General features: G+C 58.8%; 1 protein-coding gene across 2 annotated transcripts; it reads right to left on the reverse strand.

The window, feature by feature from the left end:
* Nucleotides 1-3,130: 3,130 nt before the first annotated feature.
* Nucleotides 3,131-20,574, reverse strand: CHMP1A (charged multivesicular body protein 1A). 2 transcript variants are annotated; one of them, XR_013347655.1, is made up of 8 exons: nt 20,461-20,574; nt 13,973-13,992; nt 12,109-12,186; nt 10,823-10,969; nt 9,480-9,608; nt 7,302-7,489; nt 5,335-5,852; nt 3,131-3,386 (listed from the first exon to the last, which is right to left on the reverse strand). XR_013347655.1 is itself a non-coding variant. In XM_077831054.1 (7 exons), the coding sequence occupies exons 1-7, from the start codon at nt 20,465-20,467 to the stop codon at nt 5,831-5,833; spliced, it is 591 nt and encodes a 196-aa protein (XP_077687180.1). In that variant the 5' UTR covers nt 20,468-20,574; the 3' UTR covers nt 3,131-5,830. The 2 variants fall into 2 exon arrangements, 1 of the variants encoding a protein (XP_077687180.1); XM_077831054.1 differs by having other exon boundaries at nt 3,131-5,852.
* Between the last annotated feature and the right edge of the window lie 331 nt (nt 20,575-20,905).

Here is a 20,905-nt window from a genome sequence, read left to right on the forward strand (position 1 = left end):
CCCCCACTGCAACTTGAGACCATTACTCCTTGTTCTGTCATCTGCTACCACTGAGAACAGTCTAGAGCCATCCTCTTTGGAACCCCCTTTCAGGTAGTTGAAAGCAGCTATCAAATCCCGCCTCATTCTTCTCTTCTGAAGACTAAACATCCCCAGTTCCCTCAGCCTCTCCTCATAAGTCATGTGTTCCAGACCCCTAATCATTTTTGTTGCCCTCCGCTGGACTCTTTCCAATTTTTCCACATCCTTCTTGTAGTGTGGGGCCCAAAACTGGACACAGTACTCCAGATGAGGCCTCACCAATGTCGAATAGAGGGAAACGATCATGTCCCTCGATCTGCTGGCAATGCCCCTACTTATACATCCCAAAATGCCATTGGCCTTCTTGGCAACAAGGGCACACTGTTGACTCATATCCAGCTTCTTGTCCACTGTAACCCCTAGGTCCTTTTCTGCAGAACTGCTGCCGAGCCATTCGGTCCCTAGTCTGTAGCGGTGCATTGGATTCTTCCGTCCTAAGTGCAGGACTCTGCACTTGTCCTTGTTGAACCTCATCAGATTTCTTTTGGCCCAATCCTCCAATTTGTCTAGGTCCCTCTGTATCCTATCCCGGCCCTCCAGTGTATCTACCACTCCTCCCAGTTTAGTGTCATCTGCAAACTTGCTGAGGGTGCAATCCACACCATCCTCCAGACCATTTATGAAGATATTGAACAAAACCAGCCCCAGGACCGACGCCTGGGGCACTCCACTTGATACCGGCTGCCAACTAGACATAGAGCCATTGATCACTACCCGTTGAGCCCGACAATCTAGCCAGCTTTCTATCCACCTTATAGTCCATTCATCCAGCCCATACTTCTTTAACTTGCTGGCAAGAATACTGTGGGAGACTGTGTCAAAAGCTTTGCTAAAGTCAAGGAACAACACATCCACTGCTTTCCCTTCATCCACAGAACCAGTTATCTCATCATAGAAGACAATTAGATTAGTCAGGCATGACTTGCCCTTGGTGAATCTATGCTGACTGTTCCTGATCACTTTCCTCTGCTCTAAGTGCTTCAGAATTGATTCCTTCAGCACCTGCTCCATGATTTTTCCAGGGACTGAGGTGAGGCTTACTGGCCTGTAGTTCCCAGGATCCTCCTTCTTCCCTTTTTTAAAGATGGGCACTACATTAGCCTTTTTCCAGTCATCTGGGACCTCCCCCGATGAGTTTTCAGAGATAATGGCCAATGGCTCTGCAATCACATTCGCCAACTCCTTTAGCACTCTCAGATGCAACACATCCAGCCCCATGGACTTGTGCTCATCCAGCATTTCTAAATAGTCCTGAACCACTTCTTTCTCCACAGAGGGCTGGTCACCTCCTCCCCACACTGTGCTGCCCAGTGCAGTAGTCTGGGAGCTGACCTTGTTCATGAAGACAGAGGCAAAAAAAGCATTGAGTACATTAGCTTTTTCCACACCCTCTGTCACAAGGTTGCCTCCCTCATTCAGTAAGGGGCCCACACTTTCCTTGACTTTCTTCTTGTTGCCAACATACCTGAAGAAACCCTTCTTGTTACTCTTAACATCTCTTGCTAGCTGCAACTCCAGGTGTGATTTGGCCTTCCTGATTTCACTCCTGCATGCCCGAGCAATATTTTTATACTCTTCCCTGGTCATTTGTCCAATCTTCCACTTCTTGTAAGCTTCTTTTTTGTGTTTAAGATCAGCAAGGATTTCACTGTTAAGCCAAGCTGGTCGCCTGCCATATTTACTATTCTTTCTACACATCTGGATGGTTTGTCCCTGTAACCTCAATAAGGATTCTTTAAAATACAGCCAGCTCTCCTGGACTCCTTTCCCCCTCATGTTATTCTGCCAGGGGATCTTGCCCATCAGTTCCCTGAGGGAGTCAAAGTCTGCTTTTCTGAAGTCCAGGGTCTGTATTCTGCTGCTCTCCTTTCTTCCTTGTGTTAGGATCCTGAACTCGACCATTTCATGGTCACTGCCTCCCAGGTTCCCATCCACTTTTGCTTCCCCTACTAATTCTTCCCAGTTTGTGAGCAGCAGGTCAAGAAGAGCTCTGCCCCTAGTTGGTTCCTCCAGCACTTGCACCAGGAAATTGTCCCCCAGATTTTCCACCAGCCAGACCTGAGGGTAACAAGGAACAAAGAGCTAGTCCCATGAGCTGCTTCAAGGAACCGAAGCAGCTAAAAGATCAGTGGAAAAAGCCGGCAGCGCCTGCTCTTGATTACAAGCCAGATAAGGGACTGTCTGCACAGGCCCTGTCCAGCAGGGGCCCAAGGAAAAGTTCTCTCAGAACTGACCCAACACTTGCTGATACCAAGCCAGCCCTCGGCCACTCAGCCCAGAGGTACGTTTTATGCCTGCGAGACAGTGATCTTGATAAACATCCCTCAAGGCTCAAGTGCCTGTGTTTTCCAAAGCGATGCTGCAGCAGAGAGTTTGATGTAACAGGTTGCGAGGATCAGTTCTGCTATTTAAGAGGAAGAAGTGAAGAATTTGCAGCATGCAGCCTCCTGGGATCTGTAGCCAGCAGTGGGAGAGGCACATTGCTTAGCAGAGGGCTCCCCGGCGTGGTACAGCGGAGTACAGCACCCACTACACGGCCTCAGAGGAGCAAGGCATGGTGGGGAGGCTCCACCCACGGCAGGGTGCTAGAGGACAGGGGCTGCCTGGATCCTTCGTGCAGGTGTAACGGTCCCAGAAATCGGAGCTGGAGAAGATAGGTTAGGGCTCCCCCCGGTCCAGTGCTGGGGCCAGGGCACGACTCTTCAGCCAAGCCCATTTTTAAGTAGAGTCCAAGCCAGATAAATCTAGTGTCAAAAGAAGAGGGGGGAGGGGGGGGGCAGGACCGGAAAGCTCTACATCACACAAGGAGCAGGAGCAGCCTGACAAGAGCCCATGGAGAGGCAGGGCTAGTGGATTCCCTCCCCGAGCCACTGTGTCAGGCTGAGACAGGCCAGTGCCGGTCCCTCCAGAACCCAGCAGCAGAGCCCCGAGACCAGCACAGGCCATTTGCTTCTCCTACCCAGGCCGCTTCCCGCCTCTGCCCTGATGGCTCCACATCTCGGCAGAGCCCTGGGCAGAAGCGGTGCTCCCTGGAACGCAGACAGGTGGATTTGCAGGGACAGTTCCTTTATTTAAAACAGCAGAGTGGAATTTACAGCGTTCATTTCAAAACCAGCAAGGGAAAGCAGTGTTGTAAAACCACACAGACAGCACCACACGGAAAGAAAAGGCCCATTTACAGAGGGCAGGGTCTCCTCCCCAGGGCAAAGGCCGGGCCCACCTGTTTACAGACCCCTTCTGCTGATCTCTCTCCTGGTAGGTGTGAGGAGCTGGGCACGGTTACGCCATTTCCACAAGGTAGGAGCCTGGGGAGGAAGGGGGAAATTAGGGCTATTGCTCACTGTGCCTCCTGCAAACATCCCAGCTGGGTGGAACAAGACGTTCACAGCTGCCCCAGGTCAGGCTGCCCTGCAAGCCCAGTTAAATGCCCCCCATGGGGTTGCCCTGGAAAGCTCTGCTCAGATTTTTAGGGGGGCTCCTGCGTTTTACCCAGCTGGGTCTGACTGAGGCACAGAGACCAAACACCCGGTCAGGGACTCTGCCAGGATTAGAAACAAAGCCCCTGGGCTCGCCTACAGTTCCTCCTCAGACTGGGAAAGGGGTCTGCATCTCCTCTGTCACTGGGGGGGGGGCGGCCACAACTGGACTCAAACAGCCCAGCTCGGGGTAATCGCAATAGGGAGGCGAACATGCATCTTCCAAGGCCACGAGACTCGGAGGGAAAATATCGAGAGATGTCGAAGTGTGTCCACACGCAAGTGCTGCAGAACCCCCAGGCTGCTGACTTCTCCTGTACTCCGTACCCCAGCAACCTGCTGTCTGCACTGGGAGTGGCAAGGCCAGCCACTCTCAGGCACCAGGCTGCACCCGACACTCTCAGGGGCGAGGGTGATGGGGATTGTGTCTGATGCCATCTGCCTCCCCTGCTCCCCAAAGTGGGGATTTCTTGCCCCCTAGCCAAAGGGAAGCAGGTCCCTTAGCACATCTGCGAGAAGCTACTAGACACTTAACACTTAGAGACAGTTAAAGAATTGTGAGCCAGCCCTCCTTGTGAAACCAGCAATCCAGCCCCAGGGCTGTTCATCACAGTAACCACTCCTGACTGTCGTTGCTGCCAAACACGTGCCATGTTGCTGGGTATGCCAGATGCGCTCTGCACTGATTCCGGCACAGCGGCACCAGACTCCCGGCACATGGCAGCTAGTGTGGAGCCAGCAGGGATGGGGTTAAAATGCTAATGAATGGGAGCCTGGCTCAGTTCCCCTCCCACCTAGCAGCAAGCTGGGCTCAGATCTCCCCTCGCTACCTCCCACGCCCCCAGTCCAGTGCTGTCTCCCACCATTACAGGGAGCTGGGCTGAAAAGGCTGAGTGTGAGAAGTGACACCATACGCCTCCAAAAGCTCTCATGCCTGGGGCTGAGGGAAGTGGGGGGGCTGATCCTTCCCTCTCAGCCTGGCTCCCGGCCCTGCAGTGTGGAACCGGGTTAAAGGTGATGAGCTTACACTCAGTCATCAGTGGAGCTGGGGCATCTTGTCAGTGTCAGCCCTGAGGAAGGGAGTGGGGGGAAGAGACCCAAGAGGTAAAGGCAACCGAGGTATTTAGGACAGTGCAGACATCCTCACCATTCACAGGAGGGTCTGGACATGTGCTCTGCTGCAGTGCTGCCAGTGAGAGAGCTTGCAGACAGACCAGTTCCCAGCAGACAGCGCTGCCCCTTGAACGCTGCCGGGCTGGAGCAGCTCAGGCCAGCTTCACCCCTGGGGTGGCGTGCATGAAGAATCCCATCTCGCCTGGCCAGATCTCAGGGGTCACAGCGTGTGGTTGTGGAGGCAAACTTCTCAAAGGTCACTTAACGGTGAGAAAATCCAGGGCGGGCAACGTGACAAGCAGCACAAGGGCTAAGAGTTGGCAAAGCGAGATCCCTGCGCACTGGGCATCACCACTGGGCTCCCTATCATCTCAATGCTGCGCTGCACCAGGGACGAGCCGATAACTGGGAATATGGATGTTAGAGTAAGAGATGCCATTACACAGATTTGCGCCTTTCATCCAAGGCAGCTGCCTCGCCCATGAAATGCTACCAATGCATACGTACACCCCAGCCGGGCATCCCTTCCCCCCTGCTACAAGAGGCAGTGGGGAAGAACGGGGCTTGGATGGAAATGGGAAGGATCTGTGGCACTACCTGCTGCAAGCTGTTAGTAGAGGGTCACCCACAGCAAAGCACACAGTGGCTAAGAGAGGCAACGTACAGGATGTGGAGATGAAGACGCACTACACATCTGCTAGACATACAGCCAGCCGGAGATGGTCAGGCCCCCAGTGTCCCATCAGAACATGCACTTCCCCTTTCAACAAGATCTCCATGTAGTGTTAGAATCAAAGCAGCATCTTCACTCCCCCTAGAGGCCCAGGATGCAGAGCGGGAGCAGTAGCATTGCTTTAAAGACAAGAGCCCTGAACACCCTGCCGCCAAAACCCAGAGCAAGGTCACGCTCACTCAGCAAACCTCCCTCCAACATCTCTTCCTGCTGCCTCTTCAGGAAGTAGTCATCATCGAAAAAGACCAAAGAGAGTCCACCACAGAGCAACAGGCAGCTGAAGGAGTGACTGGCTGGTTGGGTCTGGTTTTGCTAGCAGAAGGCCAGAGAAAGGATGGAGTGGGAGGTTTTGGGGGGGTCTCCCCCGTCTCCCCACTCGATGCATGATCAGTAGGGGAATAGCAATCCTCCAGAACAATGGGAGACTTTAATTCCGCAAGGCAGCCAATCTGGAAGAAACAGCACAAGAGAGTCAAAGGGGAGCATGAAACACTGGGAGCTGCTTCCAGGTGAACCCAGAGAGCACAGGGGGAGCTCTCTGGAGAACTGGGCAAGGCTGGGGGCACTACGCCCAGTGATGGAAGGAGTCTGACTTGAGGAGGAAGCGGTTTGCAGGGACGAGACGTCTCCCCCGGAGCACAGATAACCATTTACGTTCTAGCAGGTGCGTTACGAGCACCTTCCGTCCCAACACTGCCAATGCATTTCCTGCACTCAGGCCAGAGCGGGCCCCAGCAGCGAAACACGGCTGTTTGAACAGCACAGCCACGCGACGCCGCCGGCCAGGAAGGGAAGAGCGTGGTGCCGCTGGAGCCCAAAGGGGCCCTGGGCTCAGCACAAGCACCACGACTCCCTGCAGCACACGGGTGGCCCAGTCTGAACTCTGACCTGAGCATCAGGCAGGGCTGCGCGTGGAAGCAATTGGGCTAGTTCCTGGGGACGGCCGGGAATAGCGCTTAGAGCGCAGAGGGAGTTTAAGGAAAGGCTGGATGCTCCATTTGTCATCTCATAATCTGATGGCCCCATGAGCGAGGAGAAAGAACAGCATCTCCCTCCATCGCAAAGCCCTGGAGCCCGGGCCGCGCCATCTTGTGTGCGTGTGGCGTGACAATCAGACATCTTCAGCAACAGCCACCTTTCATCCGCACCACACGATGCAGCCAGGCAAGGGTCTCCATTTCTCCGGGTCTGCAGAATGCCTCCCACCCTGAGGACACCCCTCAGCTCACACCAGACCCACCGCTCCTCTCCGTGCTTCAGACAACCCGAAGCGAGAGAACCTGGAGAAAGTCTGGCAGCTGTGCAATGACTTCTGGGAAAGGGGGGGGTGGGTCAAGGGAGCTCTGTACAGCCAGCAACTGCAGGGCTATGTCCTTGGAGGGGCCCTCTCACGGTAACTGCATGCAGAGCTGCAGGGATGGGGAGGTGGAAGAGGAGCTCACCAGCAATAGGAGGCAGCCTCAACCCTCTTCTGCAGAGGTTCCAGAGAAAGAGCCTGTTTGAAGGTCAGTGCCAAGCATGCCCAGAACAGCATCAGCTGCATGAGGCAAGCACGGGCCAGGAGAACTCCCACCAGCTGGATACTGAGCTGAGCAAGCAACACGTGCCCCAGCGCTAGTAGAATCAGGAGGCCCCTCTCCTCCGTGGCGCACGACAAGGTACGCTGCCTGTAGGTGGCTCCTCTGGAGCTTTGCGAGGCTCCACCATGCATGGGGACACGAGAGCCCAGAGGTTGCCCCAACAGCTGGCTTCCCTCCCAGCCATCCCTTCAGCCTGAACCACCCCCGTACGAGCTGTGAAAGAGCTGCCTGGGGGCAGTTCAAGCTGCCAGGAACACGAAGCCCAGGGACACAATCACACCAAGGGACGTGGGGGAGAAAAAGGGGAAGAGAAAGAACCTTCGGGACAGCTGGTCTTCCTGGGTGCGGACAGAGCTCTCCCCCACTGACGAAGCCCCCTCGGGGAGCTGGTTGAGTTGGTCCATGATCTCCAAGCCATTCTCTTCGGCAATCTGCACGATGAGGCTGTCCACCTGCTCCTGCGGCGTGGTCAGGGTGGTAGCAGAGCTCATGGAGTCCTCCATCACCTACCATGGGCAGAGTCAGTATCTGAAGCCAAGCCACCATCTGGCTCCATTGAAGAACCCACCCAGACCACGTTCTTGCCCATAGGAGCCAGTTACAGATCTTGAGTTTGGCCCACTACTCCCCTCCCCAGAGGGCTCTCCACATCCTTGTCAGCCAGACAGCTAGGTCATAGGACAGGACAACGGGCTGGAGCCAGAGAGATCCTGAGGCCCGTAGACATCAGTGTACCACCCAGCACCTGACAGCACACAGCCATATGAAGCGTTATGTCCACATTAGCCCCCACCCTGTCTCAGGTTCTCAGTGAAGCCTTCAGATACCGTAGACATAGTCAGACACTTGCACAGGGGCTTTTCCTTGCCGTCAGGGGCAGCTCTCTTCTCCTGGTTAGACACACTGCCCATCCAGGGTCAAGGCAATATTCAAGAATGAGCTCAAGGCCGGCTCTCCTTGGGAGCATGGGACGTACTAGACTGCGTCCAGACTGGTCAGATCAAAGGTAGGCAGAACAGAGCGTGCGCTACAATTACTCATGTGGCCCAGCCCCTTAAGCATACTGGGGAGAGCGGGGAAACCAAACAAGCCAGCAACCATCACCATGAGAAGGATGGACTGGCCTGTGGCTGAGGCACTGGCCTGTGACTCAAGAGCTCTGGGTTCAGTTCCTAGCTTGGACAGACTCCCCGTGTGACCTCGGGCAAGTCCCCTAGTTCCTTGTCTGTACCATTACTCCTGGGGGAATTCTGCCCCGCTGTGCACATGCAGAATCCATGTCCTCTGCTGATTTTTTTCTCCGCAGAAAATGGATTCTACCAGGGAGGCACTGCAGTTACAACTTTCACCCACCAGGGAGTGCTGTGGCACCAGAAAAGAGGGAGGCCGGCTGACCGCCGGAGCAGCCAGCCATGGAGAGGGAGGAGAAGAGGCTGCTTTCCTCACGGTTCCCTGCCCACAGGGCCTGCTGAGGGGGCATGGGGGCGATGGACAGCGTGCGGCACACAGGGCTGCTGGGGAGGCGTCACAGGCTGTGGCTCAGAAGGTGCTAGTGGGGTAACAGCACTGAGCCGGAGCTGAATGGGAATGGGGGTGCAGGTCCACATGGGGATGGGCAGATGTGCCTGACTGAATGAGAGGCTAGGGGTGAGCCAGGGTCTGCACAGGGGAGGTTCCCCCAACTCCCTAACAATCCCTTGCCCCCCAAAACACCCTGTTCCATACTTCTCCTACCCACACGGAACAATTGTTCAGATTCGCTATCAGGCTTCTTCCCAGCAATTGCTTCCTTCTCCCACATCTCCTCCATTACCCTGACTCCCCCAACCCTTTCCACTGCTTCTGAGGGGTGCAGGAAATACGTTTCTGTATTGTGGTTTAAATGAATTATTACTGAATGTTCTGTATTAATATGCCTAGGGAGAAATCTAATTGTCAAAAACCATTTCCTGAATCTTTTTTGTTGTCTGCATTGTTACAGACATACTTGCTGATGTGTATTTTGAAATAAATTACCAAAATAACTGAAAGTAGCGTGATTATGTTGTGTTATTTTGACAAATAAAATAAGCAGAATTTTTCAAAATTTAAAATAGTGTGTGCAGAATTTTTATTTTTTTTGGCACAGAATTCCCCCAAGAATATGCCATGGGGACAAGACTTTCCGCACCCTTCCTCTGTATGTCTGCCTACTTTGATCGTGAACTCTTTGGGATAGAGATTCTCTACATGCAGCTCCTAACCCAAGAGAACCCTGATCTTCCTTGATGAGCTCTATAGACCAGAGCTCTGGAAACAACTGAGCCATTAATCCAAAGACCGCATCTGGGAGCCCGGGAAGGGCCTCACAAACGGGATGCTTGTGTCTGAGCCCATGATACTCATGGTTCTCTCCGCTCCACCCCGCAGCCTCCAAGAGTACATACATGCCAACGAGTACAATTCTTCCCACTGCCCAGCAGTCTGCCCCCCGGCTAGTGCGTGCACAGCACTTACCGAAGTGTGAACATCCAAGTTCTGAACCTGATGCTCAAATTTATCCATCACTGCCGAGACCTTCTGCAGGTCCATGGAGCTCAGAGCTTTGTCCAAGGCCTTGGTCACTTGAGCCATATTTTTAGTCACCTGTAACAGGAGGTTGGAAAATATACACACCAAACAAAGTCAACACAGATGTCCCAGTTCAGAGTGGGAGCCGAGCCTGGCCAAAAGGAATTCAGTGTTACTGGCATTTCCACTACTGTGCAGCCTCAGTCTGCACAGGGCAGCAACGTCCTGCTGTGAATAGCAGGGACTCTCAGCTCAGATTGGCCCCGACGTTTTAGAACTGTGCATATGCAACCGTCTACACGATTCCTGAAAATGCACATGCAAGTGATCTGCTAGCCTTCTAGCTGTCACTGTGCACATCGGAATCGCACCTGGCATCTACTGCACACACAAACGATACACACGCATCGTTTTCATATACGACCATGGAAATCTGCCCTTCAATAGTACAGAGGCAACTTCACCATGACACTCACATGAAAATAGTAACCGTGCCCATGAGCTCTTCTATGCAGGGGCTTCATGCATTTTTAGCGCATCCTCATGCTACTTCTCCACTGAACACTTTGGAGAACAGAAATGTTACTCCAAACATTAGTACAAACACCGTGAAGACAGGTGCTCCAGCCCACCAGGCACAATGTGCTTCAGGGGCTGTTCTTGCTGCCCATCCTCTCTCTAAGCTGGGCCACATAAGTCCAGGTGGGACTCCAGTGTTGGTCACGTGACTCACAGTGACGAGAGATTCCAGACATAATCTGAAGAGGGGACAAGCGGCCTCAGCTCCCAGCAAAATCAAAAGGACTTGAGGGTGCTCAGTACCTTGCAGAAAAGAACTCTAACCCCCAGTCCCCTGCACACAAGCATGCATGGACACATGGCTAAGGCAGGGGAGTGATTTCAGGCACACACCTTCCAAGCCTGCAGACTTGGGCTCAAATATGGATGAAGCCACAAATGAAGCAAGTTTGAGGGGCTCATTTCTGGTCCCCCAGTGAAACATATTGGCCACATCACAAGGCAATCACACACACACACTGGCATTTCAGCAGCTGTGGCAGTCTCTGCTAATGCCCAGTCTAGCTCCGGGCCCTGACCAAATCCCAGTTTGGGAGTGGGAGGTGTCACAGCGCCTGCCAACACTAAAGCCCAATTCTAACCAAGTTACAAAAGACGAGAGGAATGTCAGCAGGAGAAGGGAGGGACGGGCCAATAGCCTCTATCTGTACAAGGACAGGAAACAGCTCCTGTCCCTCCAGGGATACACCTGAGACGACAAAGCCTCTTACCCCTTTCATGGTCACTGCTGTCTGGACCTTGGAGGACACTGCATCCACTCGGGAAGCCATCCGAAGCCAGTTTAACCCTTCGTTCTTCTTCCGGATTGCATTCTCTGCATAGACACGAGCACATTCTACGTTCTTCTGCTGGAGGGCCTGGAACATGGAAGGGAAAAGATTTGCAGGAGGAATCCATTTTGCTTCACACATCAGAAACAAATGTCTTCCATTTCCACCCAAGGGATGTCATGCAGAATTTGGTGTTTGCTTGGATCAGGATTAGTGGAGCCAGTGGCAGTCAAACACCCTAGGATACACAGGATTCGGGTTGAGGCTAGGAGATTTGGGGATTTCAGGATGGCTTATTGCGCCTGGAACGTCAATCAGAGATGCAGGGGGAGAACGCGCTTGCTTGGATCTCAGCAGTACATAGACAGGTCAGAGAATGCAGGACATTAGATTCTGCTTATTAGCAACCCCTCGCTTGCTGTTATCTGGCAGCTGCCAACCAGCAAAAGGCAGGTTTGCAGGGCTGCAGCCAGGGTAGCCAGCACTGGTTCATGCCTTCCCTGACTGCAGCCCAGCAAACCTGCCTTCAGGCCAGACAGCAGCATGGAGCATGGCTGCAGCCCAGATGCTGGGGCTTTCTATGGAGAGTGGGGGCGTTAGGGCCCCACAGAGCCACACGGTATCTCTCCCTGTGTTCTTCGGGGACTGGGGCTCAGCACATCCCAGTGCTTCCTTGCCTGGGTGCAGCTCCCAGGCAGGATGCAGCCCAGAGAGCCGGGAGTGGTATGGTGCAGCTCCAGCATCCAGGCGGCAGCCCCCCTCCCCACTACTGCCTGGCCCACAGCCCCTTACTTCCTGTGTGGGCCCCCTGCGCAGGCAGGTTTGGAGGCTGCAGTTAGGGAAGGCACGTCCCAGCACTCCCTTCCCGGGCTATAGGCCTACGCACCTGCCTGCAGCCGGGGCCTTTCTTCCAAATGCTGCTGTTAATAGGCGCCATCCCGTTGCCAATATCCAAACCCATTAACATTAAAGTCAACGGGGCAGCGATGGCTCCCAGCCAAGCGCTGCCATTAACCAGAAGCTGTTAATATCCAGGTGCTACTAAGTGGAATCTACTATAATTCCTTGGGTTAATCCCTCTGGTACAGAGCCAGGGATTGACGGCACAGGCTCAAGGGCGTGATGGCTGAAAAGACACCTAGCGCTCAGAGATGGTCTGTGTGTGTTACTTTCATCTCCACCAGGGAGTTCCACCACCTCCAGAGAGTTCAGCAGCACTGGCCTACCTTCTTGACCTTGGCTTGCTCAGTCTTCGAGTCCTTCTCGGCCTTCTTGGCTAGCTTCTCCAGCTGCTTTGCTGTGAACTAAGAGAAACAGACTTCGGTGCTCAGCCGTGAAAGGGGCAAACATTAACACAATCAGAGGCTCCCACAACTCTCACAAAAGCCCACAGGCTGTCCTAGCAAAGCGTGTGTACGGTGCCCGCATTGTCTGCTGCCACTGCCTCAGCTGCCTTTGCGGGCTGGCTTGTCCTTTATACAACCCTAAAACGCAGTGAGACTGGCTGGGCAGGTGCCATAGTTATGGACGTGTCTGGGGATATAGCAGAGGCCACAAGAGGAAAGGGACTCAGTGAGCTGCAGTAGCCCCTTTGGCTGACTGATGGAGCAGAGCTGGAACGCTCTGAAGGAAGGCCTGGCTTCCTTGGCCAGGCAGGTAGTACCTGTGGCATGGTACAGGCTAAAGCACACTGTCCTCTCTCTCCTGCTGCGCAATACAAAGCCGTAGCGAGCAGCGGAGGCACCTGAGATTTCAGCCCCCTGGTTTAAGAGGCAGGGACCTGGGGGCTCTCAATGAAGCGTCTGGAACATACTCCTTAGCCTGGGTTCAGAGACCTTCAGGGCATGCTCACAGGCTCACTTTTCAAGGCTTTTTCAGAGGTGAGTGAAAGGGACTGATTGGTGCTTGAGGGGAGTGAAGGGAAGGAGTTTGCTTTGGACTTGGCATAGTCTTTCCGTCACGTCCCCTGCCATGCATGACAATTCTGGACTGCGTTTACACTGCCTATGTGGCTCCAGAACAGGTGGTTAGTGATCTCTAGATAAATAGCTCCCCCTTCCTGTTGAGGCTGGGAACTGCAGAGGCAGAGTTGCAGCTGTTATTTGAAACAGATTTTCATAATGGCAAAGCTCTGGAAGGAGGGATTTTTGTCTCCCCTCTAGGAATGGAGGTAGTTTTTGGTACCATACATATTCCACCTCTCTTCATTAGCACAGGAGAATATGCTCTATAGGTTCCTGTCACATTTAATTCAATTACCAGATGAAGGGCCCATTCAGCCTAATGCACTTAACTGATTTGCGGCTCACACCAATGGAGATTAAGCACCTTATGCAATCACGAGCTGCACTGCCACTTCCTTTACATCAGGAGAGTCAAGGGCTTGCAACACGATCACTGATGTCTTCAGGGTCTAAATCACAGCATCACTAGGGACCTCTGCACTGCTCCCTCCCCCGAAATAACAGACACCGGTTTCTGTTCTTTCACCACCACAGCCCTAAATATTGGCATCTTTGTGTAGCTGTTGACCTCTCCCCAGCCCCCGTGGACAGAAAGCCCAGTGGCCCCCGCACTCTGGGAGACTATCACACCCCTGCTGGAGGGAGAGCACTGGAAGGAGGAGATAAAGCCTTGGAAAGACAGCACAATGAAAGCAACAGGAGTTGAAGGTACGAAGGAAGGTTCTGGGAGAGGTTTCTCCAAGTCAGTGAACTCTCCATCGAGTGAGAGAGAGAAGGTCGGAGCAGAAAGCATTCGAGAAGCCAAATTTAAAAACAAGGGATAAACCTAGACCCATTGTAGCTGCTTCTTAAAGATGATCAACCCTAGCCTTCAGTTGTCGGAGGAGCCCACAAAACACCCGACTAGTACAGGGCCTGGTAGTCAGCTAGGCTCCTAAGCAGCCTGTTCCAGGCAGAAAGTTTGGTTTTGTATAGACCACCATAAGAGGGTCTTAGAGCAACAGTTCAGTTGGGCTTGTCCACTTTCAATTGAAAAAGGTCTCGCTGGGCAGCCCATGCTGGGAGGTGTATAATAGTGAATCCCCATGCAGGGGCAGAAAGGAAATCCTGTAATGGCCACACTCACCTTCAGCTGGAAGAGTGTATCTGAAACAAGAGAGGAGGTGACTCAGATCACAGGTTTTTAGAGTCGCTGTCACTCAATAACATAAAGGTCACACAATCTTTCACCCAAGGAAATGTGCTTTTAGGAGGTACCTTCCTTCTATGGTGAGTCTCCCCAGTTCACACCCCCCGTTTCCCCTCCAAAGCATCACACCAACATTCCTTCTGCCTGAAGGGGACTAGACAGGCTGAGGTTGTGCTGCTCGCACATCCCAATACCACCACCACGATTGTTCAGAAAAGTCTTTTCTGGGCAAGCAGAGGCCACAGCACTCAGCTGCCTCAACTGCACTCTCAGCCTTTGCCTGTGCACTGCAGACTCCTCAGGCTACCTAGCTAAGGTACTCCATATGGCCTCCATCACCCTAGTACGTAGGCACCTCCCAATCTTTACCCAGTGCCATTATCCCCTTGTACAGATAAGGAACAGAGGCACGGGGAGACTAAGTGACATGCCCAAGGGCACACAGAAAGCTAGTGGCAGAGCAAGGACTTGGGAGACTCAGGTTCAAGTCACAGCTAGTGCTCTAACCACTAGGCAAAACCATCCTCTCCTGTCATGCTAGAACACAGAAGCAGAAACTCCTGTGTTAAAGGCCTGTCTACACGTAGCTGACCAAACCCTGCTGGAGTCTCATTTGGCTACAACTGAGCTCAAATGACACTGGTTCTGATTTTTAAATGTGGTTGTAAGGCCAGTGGGGATTGCACTATCGTACACAGTAAGAAAAAACTACCTAGAACGGAATACGAGACATCTCAGAGAGCTTGTTAAAAAGGCTGTTGGAGGGTTTTACTGGAGACACTCCCACAGGATTGACTCCTGCTTTCAATTTCAATCAGTGAGGGTCAGGTATATGCACTGATAACAAAGGCCCCGAGCACCCAGGGTAACAGGCAGTGTGCTATCTGAACTGCTCTGCTGGGGACTGGCTCAGAATACTGAAGGAGCCATACAAGCTAGTGAATTATCCCTTGGATACGGCTCTTTGAAATAAACAGACTCACTGAACGTTAGATACTGAAATATTCATGGGAAAAAATTATCTACCATAAATTAATCCATACGTGGCAAGTATCACAGCATTCACGGTACAGGATAGTGACTTCACTATTCAGTTCTCTCTCAATTTGACACACGTCAGGCACAGGACCTAAATCCTGGAGTGGAGCTAATAGAAACCACATTCTGTCTCGCAACTAACAAGTGATTCCTCAGAAGGCAACTTCATGACTTTTATTGAAATAGCTGTGTTACTTGTTACTGTGGTTTCTCGGATTACCATTACCTGGTGACCTTTGACCCAGAACTTGGCACACCCCAGATATCCATGTAAATAACTCTCAGCCAGCTTCACCCGGCCAGTTTCATGCAAGAGGAAATGGATCAGTTCAGGAATTTGGGGTGATTCTAAAGACTTTTTAGTTTTCTTAAATACCTGGACCTATTTCAACAAATCAGAAAGGCCAAGAACAAACAAGCTACCCTTGAGTTCTTCTCTCCCTAACCAATGTACCATGGGCTCTCGGCCGCAGCTTTACCCAGTGCCACACACGTGACAGGGTCTCCACCATCCTCCTCAGGAGCCGATTGGCCAGGATGACTGAGCAGAGCCACTGGAGGTAACCCCCAGGACTCCCCACTCTGGGATCACAGGGAACTCCCGCTCCCATGTCACATCATCATGTGCCCTGATGTCACCAACGGATTTCCCTCTCCCCTCCCCAATGGCTGCCACCACCCCCCACCACCCCACTTCTGACCCCCTTCCCCTCCGACCAATTCCCAAGGACAGCCCTCTGACCTCGCCCTTATCTCCTTCCCTTCCCCATCCCCGGTCCCAGCCCTGACCTCCGTCCCCTCCCACCCCCCGGCCCTGGTCCCACTCCCCTGACTCGGCCCTGACCTCCTTCCCCTCTCCCCCCCCCGGGGCCCACTCCCCTGACTCGGCCCTGACCTCCTTCCCCTCCCCGCCCGCCCCGGGCCCACTCCCCTGACTCGGCCCTGACCTCCTTCCCCCCCCCCCCCCCCCCGGGCCCACTCCCCTGACTCGGCCCTGACCTCCTTCCCCTCCCCGCCCGCCCCGGGCCCACTCCCCTGACTCGGCCCTGACCTCCTTCCCCTCCCCGCCCGCCCCGGGCCCACTCCCCTGACTCGGCCCTGACCTCCTTCCCCTCCCCGCCCGCCCCGGGCCCACTCCCCTGACTCGGCCCTGACCTCCTTCCCCTCCCCGCCCGCCCCGGGCCCACTCCCCTGACTCGGCCCTGACCTCCTTCCCCTCCCCGCCCGCCCCGGGCCCACTCCCCTGACTCGGCCCTGACCTCCTTCCCCTCCCCGCCCGCCCCGGGCCCACTCCCCTGACTCGGCCCTGACCTCCTTCCCCTCCCCGCCCGCCCCGGGCCCACTCCCCTGACTCGGCCCTGACCTCCTTCCCCTCCCCGCCCGCCCCGGGCCCACTCCCCTGACTCGGCCCTGACCTCCTTCCCCTCCCCGCCCGCCCCGGGCCCACTCCCCTGACTCGGCCCTGACCTCCTTCCCCGCCCCGCCCGCCCCGGGCCCACTCCCCTGACTCGGCCCTGACCTCCTTCCCCGCCCCGGGCCCACTCCCCTGACTCGGCCCTGACCTCCTTCCCCGCCCCGGGCCCACTCCCCTGACTCGGCCCTGACCTCCTTCCCCTCCCCGCCCGCCCCGGGCCCACTCCCCTGACTCGGCCCTGACCTCCTTCCCCTTCCCCCCCTCCCGGGCCCACTCCCCTGACTCGGCCCTGACCTCCTTCCCCTCCCCGCCCGCCCCGGGCCCACTCCCCTGACTCGGCCCTGACCTCCTTCCCCTCCCCGCCCGCCCCGGGCCCACTCCCCTGACTCGGCCCTGACCTCCTTCCCCTCCCCGCCCGCCCCGGGCCCACTCCCCTGACTCGGCCCTGACCTCCTTCCCCTCCCCGCCCGCCCCGGGCCCACTCCCCTGACTCGGCCCTGACCTCCTTCCCCGCCCCGGGCCCACTCCCCTGACTCGGCCCTGACCTCCTTCCCCGCCCCGGGCCCACTCCCCTGACTCGGCCCTGACCTCCTTCCCCGCCCCGGGCCCACTCCCCTGACTCGGCCCTGACCTCCTTCCCCTCCCCGCCCGCCCCGGGCCCACTCCCCTGACTCGGCCCTGACCTCCTTCCCCTTCCCCCCCTCCCGGGCCCACTCCCCTGACTCGGCCCTGACCTCCTTCCCCTCCCCGCCCGCCCCGGGCCCACTCCCCTGACTCGGCCCTGACCTCCTTCCCCTCCCCGCCCGCCCCGGGCCCACTCCCCTGACTCGGCCCTGACCTCCTTCCCCTCCCCGCCCGCCCCGGGCCCACTCCCCTGACTCGGCCCTGACCTCCTTCCCCTCCCCGCCCGCCCCGGGCCCACTCCCCTGACTCGGCCCTGACCTCCTTCCCCTCCCCGCCCGCCCCGGGCCCACTCCCCTGACTCGGCCCTGACCTCCTTCCCCTCCCCGCCCGCCCCGGGCCCACTCCCCTGACTCGGCCCTGACCTCCTTCCCCTCCCCGCCCGCCCCGGGCCCACTCCCCTGACTCGGCCCTGACCTCCTTCCCCGCCCCGGGCCCACTCCCCTGACTCGGCCCTGACCTCCTTCCCCTCCCCGCCCGCCCCGGGCCCACTCCCCTGACTCGGCCCTGACCTCCTTCCCCTCCCCCCCCCCCCGGGCCCACTCCCCTGACTCGGCCCTGACCTCCTTCCCCTCCCCGCCCGCCCCGGGCCCACTCCCCTGACTCGGCCCTGACCTCCTTCCCCTCCCCGCCCGCCCCGGGCCCACTCCCCTGACTCGGCCCTGACCTCCTTCCCCTCCCCGCCCGCCCCGGGCCCACTCCCCTGACTCGGCCCTGACCTCCTTCCCCTCCCCGCCCGCCCCGGGCCCACTCCCCTGACTCGGCCCTGACCTCCTTCCCCTCCCCGCCCGCCCCGGGCCCACTCCCCTGACTCGGCCCTGACCTCCTTCCCCTCCCCGCCCTCCCCGGGCCCACTCCCCTGACTCGGCCCTGACCTCCTTCCCCTCCCCGCCCGCCCCGGGCCCACTCCCCTGACTCGGCCCTGACCTCCTTCCCCTCCCCGCCCGCCCCGGGCCCACTCCCCTGACTCGGCCCTGACCTCCTTCCCCTCCCCCCCCCCCCGGGACCACTCCCCTGACTCGGCCCTGACCTCCTTCCCCTCCCCGCCCGCCCCGGGCCCACTCCCCTGACTCGGCCCTGACCTCCTTCCCCTCCCCGCCCGCCCCGGGCCCACTCCCCTGACTCGGCCCTGACCTCCTTCCCCTCCCCGCCCGCCCCGGGCCCACTCCCCTGACTCGGCCCTGACCTCCTTCCCCTCCCCGCCCGCCCCGGGCCCACTCCCCTGACTCGGCCCTGACCTCCTTCCCCTCCCCCCCCCCGGGACCACTCCCCTGACTCGGCCCTGACCTCCTTTCCCTCCCCGCCCGCCCCGGGCCCACTCCCCTGACTCGGCCCTGACCTCCTTCCCCTCCCCGCCCGCCCCGGGCCCACTCCCCTGACTCGGCCCTGACCTCCTTCCCCTCCCCGCCCGCCCCGGGCCCACTCCCCTGACTCGGCCCTGACCTCCTTCCCCTCCCCGCCCGCCCCGGGCCCACTCCCCTGACTCGGCCCTGACCTCCTTCCCCTCCCCGCCCGCCCCGGGCCCACTCCCCTGACTCGGCCCTGACCTCCTTCCCCTCCCCCCCCCCGGGACCACTCCCCTGACTCGGCCCTGACCTCCTTCCCCTCCCCCCCCCCGGGACCACTCCCCTGACTCGGCCCTGACCTCCTTCCCCTCCCCCCCCCCCGGGCCCACTCCCCTGACTCGGCCCTGACCTCCTTCCCCTCCCCCCCCCCCCGGGACCACTCCCCTGACTCAGCCCTGACCTCCTTCCCCTCCCCCCCCCCGGGGCCCACTCCCCTGACTCGGCCCTGACCTCCTTCCCCTCCCCGCCCGCCCCGGGGCCACTCCCCTGACTCGGCCCTGACCTCCTTCCCCTCCCCGCCCGCCCCGGGGCCACTCCCCTGACTCGGCCCTGACCTCCTTCCCCGCCCCCCCCCCGGGCCCACTCCCCTGACTCGGCCCTGACCTCCTTCCCCTCCCCCCCCCGGGGCCCACTCCCCTGACTCGGCCCTGACCTCCTTCCCCTCCCCCCCCCGGGGCCCACTCCCCTGACTCGGCCCTGACCTCCTTCCCCTCCCCGCCCGCGCCGGGCCCACTCCCCTGACTCGGCCCTGACCTCCTTCCCCTCCCCGCCCGCGCCGGGGCCACTCCCCTGACTCGGCCCTGACCTCCTTCCCCTCCCCGCCCGCCCCGGGGCCACTCCCCTGACTCGGCCCTGACCTCCTTCCCCTCCCCGCCCGCCCCGGGGCCACTCCCCTGACTCGGCCCTGACCTCCTTCCCCTCCCCCCCCCCCGGGGCCACTCCCCTGACTCGGCCCTGACCTCCTTCCCCTCCCCCCCCCCGGGCCCACTCCCCTGACTCGGCCCTGACCTCCTTCCCCTCCCCCCCCCCCGGGGCCACTCCCCTGACTCGGCCCTGACCTCCTTCCCCTCCCCCCCCCCGGGCCCACTCCCCTGACTCGGCCCTGACCTCCTTCCCCTCCCCGCCCGCCCCGGGGCCACTCCCCTGACTCGGCCCTGACCTCCTTCCCCTCCCCCCCCCCCCGGGACCACTCCCCTGACTCGGCCCTGACCTCCTTCCCCTCCCCCCCCCCCGGGACCACTCCCCTGACTCGGCCCTGACCTCCTTCCCCTCCCCCCCCCCCGGGACCGCTCCCCTGACTCGGCCCTGACCTCCTTCCCCTCCCCCCCCCCCCCGGACCGCTCCCCTGACTCGGCCCTGACCTCCTTCCCCTCCCCCCCCCCCGGGCCCACTCCCCTGACTCGGCCCTGACCTCCTTCCCCTCCCCCCCCCCCGGGCCCACTCCCCTGACTCGGCCCTGACCTCCTTCCCCTCCCCCCCCCCGGGCCCACTCCCCTGACTCGGCCCTGACCTCCTTCCCCTCCCCCCCCCCGGGACCACTCCCCTGACTCGGCCCTGACCTCCTTCCCCTCCCCCCCCCGGGCCCACTCCCCTGACTCGGCCCTGACCTCCTTCCCCTCCCCCCCCCCCGGGCCCACTCCCCTGACTCGGCCCTGACCTCCTTCCCCTCCCCCCCCCCCGGGCCCACTCCCCTGACTCGGCCCTGACCTCCTTCCCCTCCCCCCCCGGGGCCCAGCCCCCTGACCAGGCCCTGACCTTCCCCCCGGTCCCGGTCCCGACCTCCTTCCCCTCCCCCCTCAGGCCCCGGTCCCAGCCCCGACCTCCTTCCCCTCCCCGCTCAGGCCCCGGTCCCAGCCCGTCCCCTGGGGGCAGCAGGAGGCCCCCGGCGGGTCGGGCCCGGACTAGCGCTCCGCTCCGCTCCCCGGCTGCGGGGCTCTGTCTCTTACCGTCCATCCTGGACCCAGCCCCTGCAGCTACCACTTCCGGGTTCTCCAGACACTTCCGGATTGTTGCGTCATCACGCCGCTTGTTCTCGCGAGGTTTCCCCTCACCCCCCAGTCCCCTCGACGCATGCGTAAATGGAGGAGGGTTTTCCAGAGCGAAGCCAGGCTGGGGGCGCTATAGCGGGCGGGGTGGGGAGTCCCATGACCAGAGCGAGGCTCACGCGCCGCTTCGGGCTGCCCTGGGGGCCCCCCCCGCTCCCAAAGCCCTCCTCCCGCGGGCGGCAGCCCACGTGGCTCCCGGAGCCTGGGCCTCCCCCCCCTCCGCTCTGTGCCTCAGTTTCCCCACCTGCAGGGTGGGCTTGGTGGGCAGTAGAGAGGGACGGAGGGCGCCCCGGAGTGGAGGTCGGGGAGGAGCCGGGCCGCTGGGCTGGCGGCGGGGACAGAGCAG

The sequence above is a fragment of the Eretmochelys imbricata genome, chromosome 12, assembly GCF_965152235.1.
Source record: "Eretmochelys imbricata isolate rEreImb1 chromosome 12, rEreImb1.hap1, whole genome shotgun sequence".
Lineage (NCBI taxonomy): Eukaryota > Metazoa > Chordata > Testudines > Cheloniidae > Eretmochelys > Eretmochelys imbricata.

Excerpts from the sequence above, each read along its gene's own strand:
- CHMP1A (XM_077831054.1), bottom strand. Across the intron at positions 12,187-13,972 it reads ATACACTCTTCCAGCTGAAG|TTCACAGCAAAGCAGCTGGA; the intron begins GTGAGTGTGGCC and ends TGTTTCTCTTAG. Across the intron at positions 7,490-9,479 it reads ACTTGGATGTTCACACTTCG|GTGATGGAGGACTCCATGAG; the intron begins GTAAGTGCTGTG and ends TGCCCATGGTAG.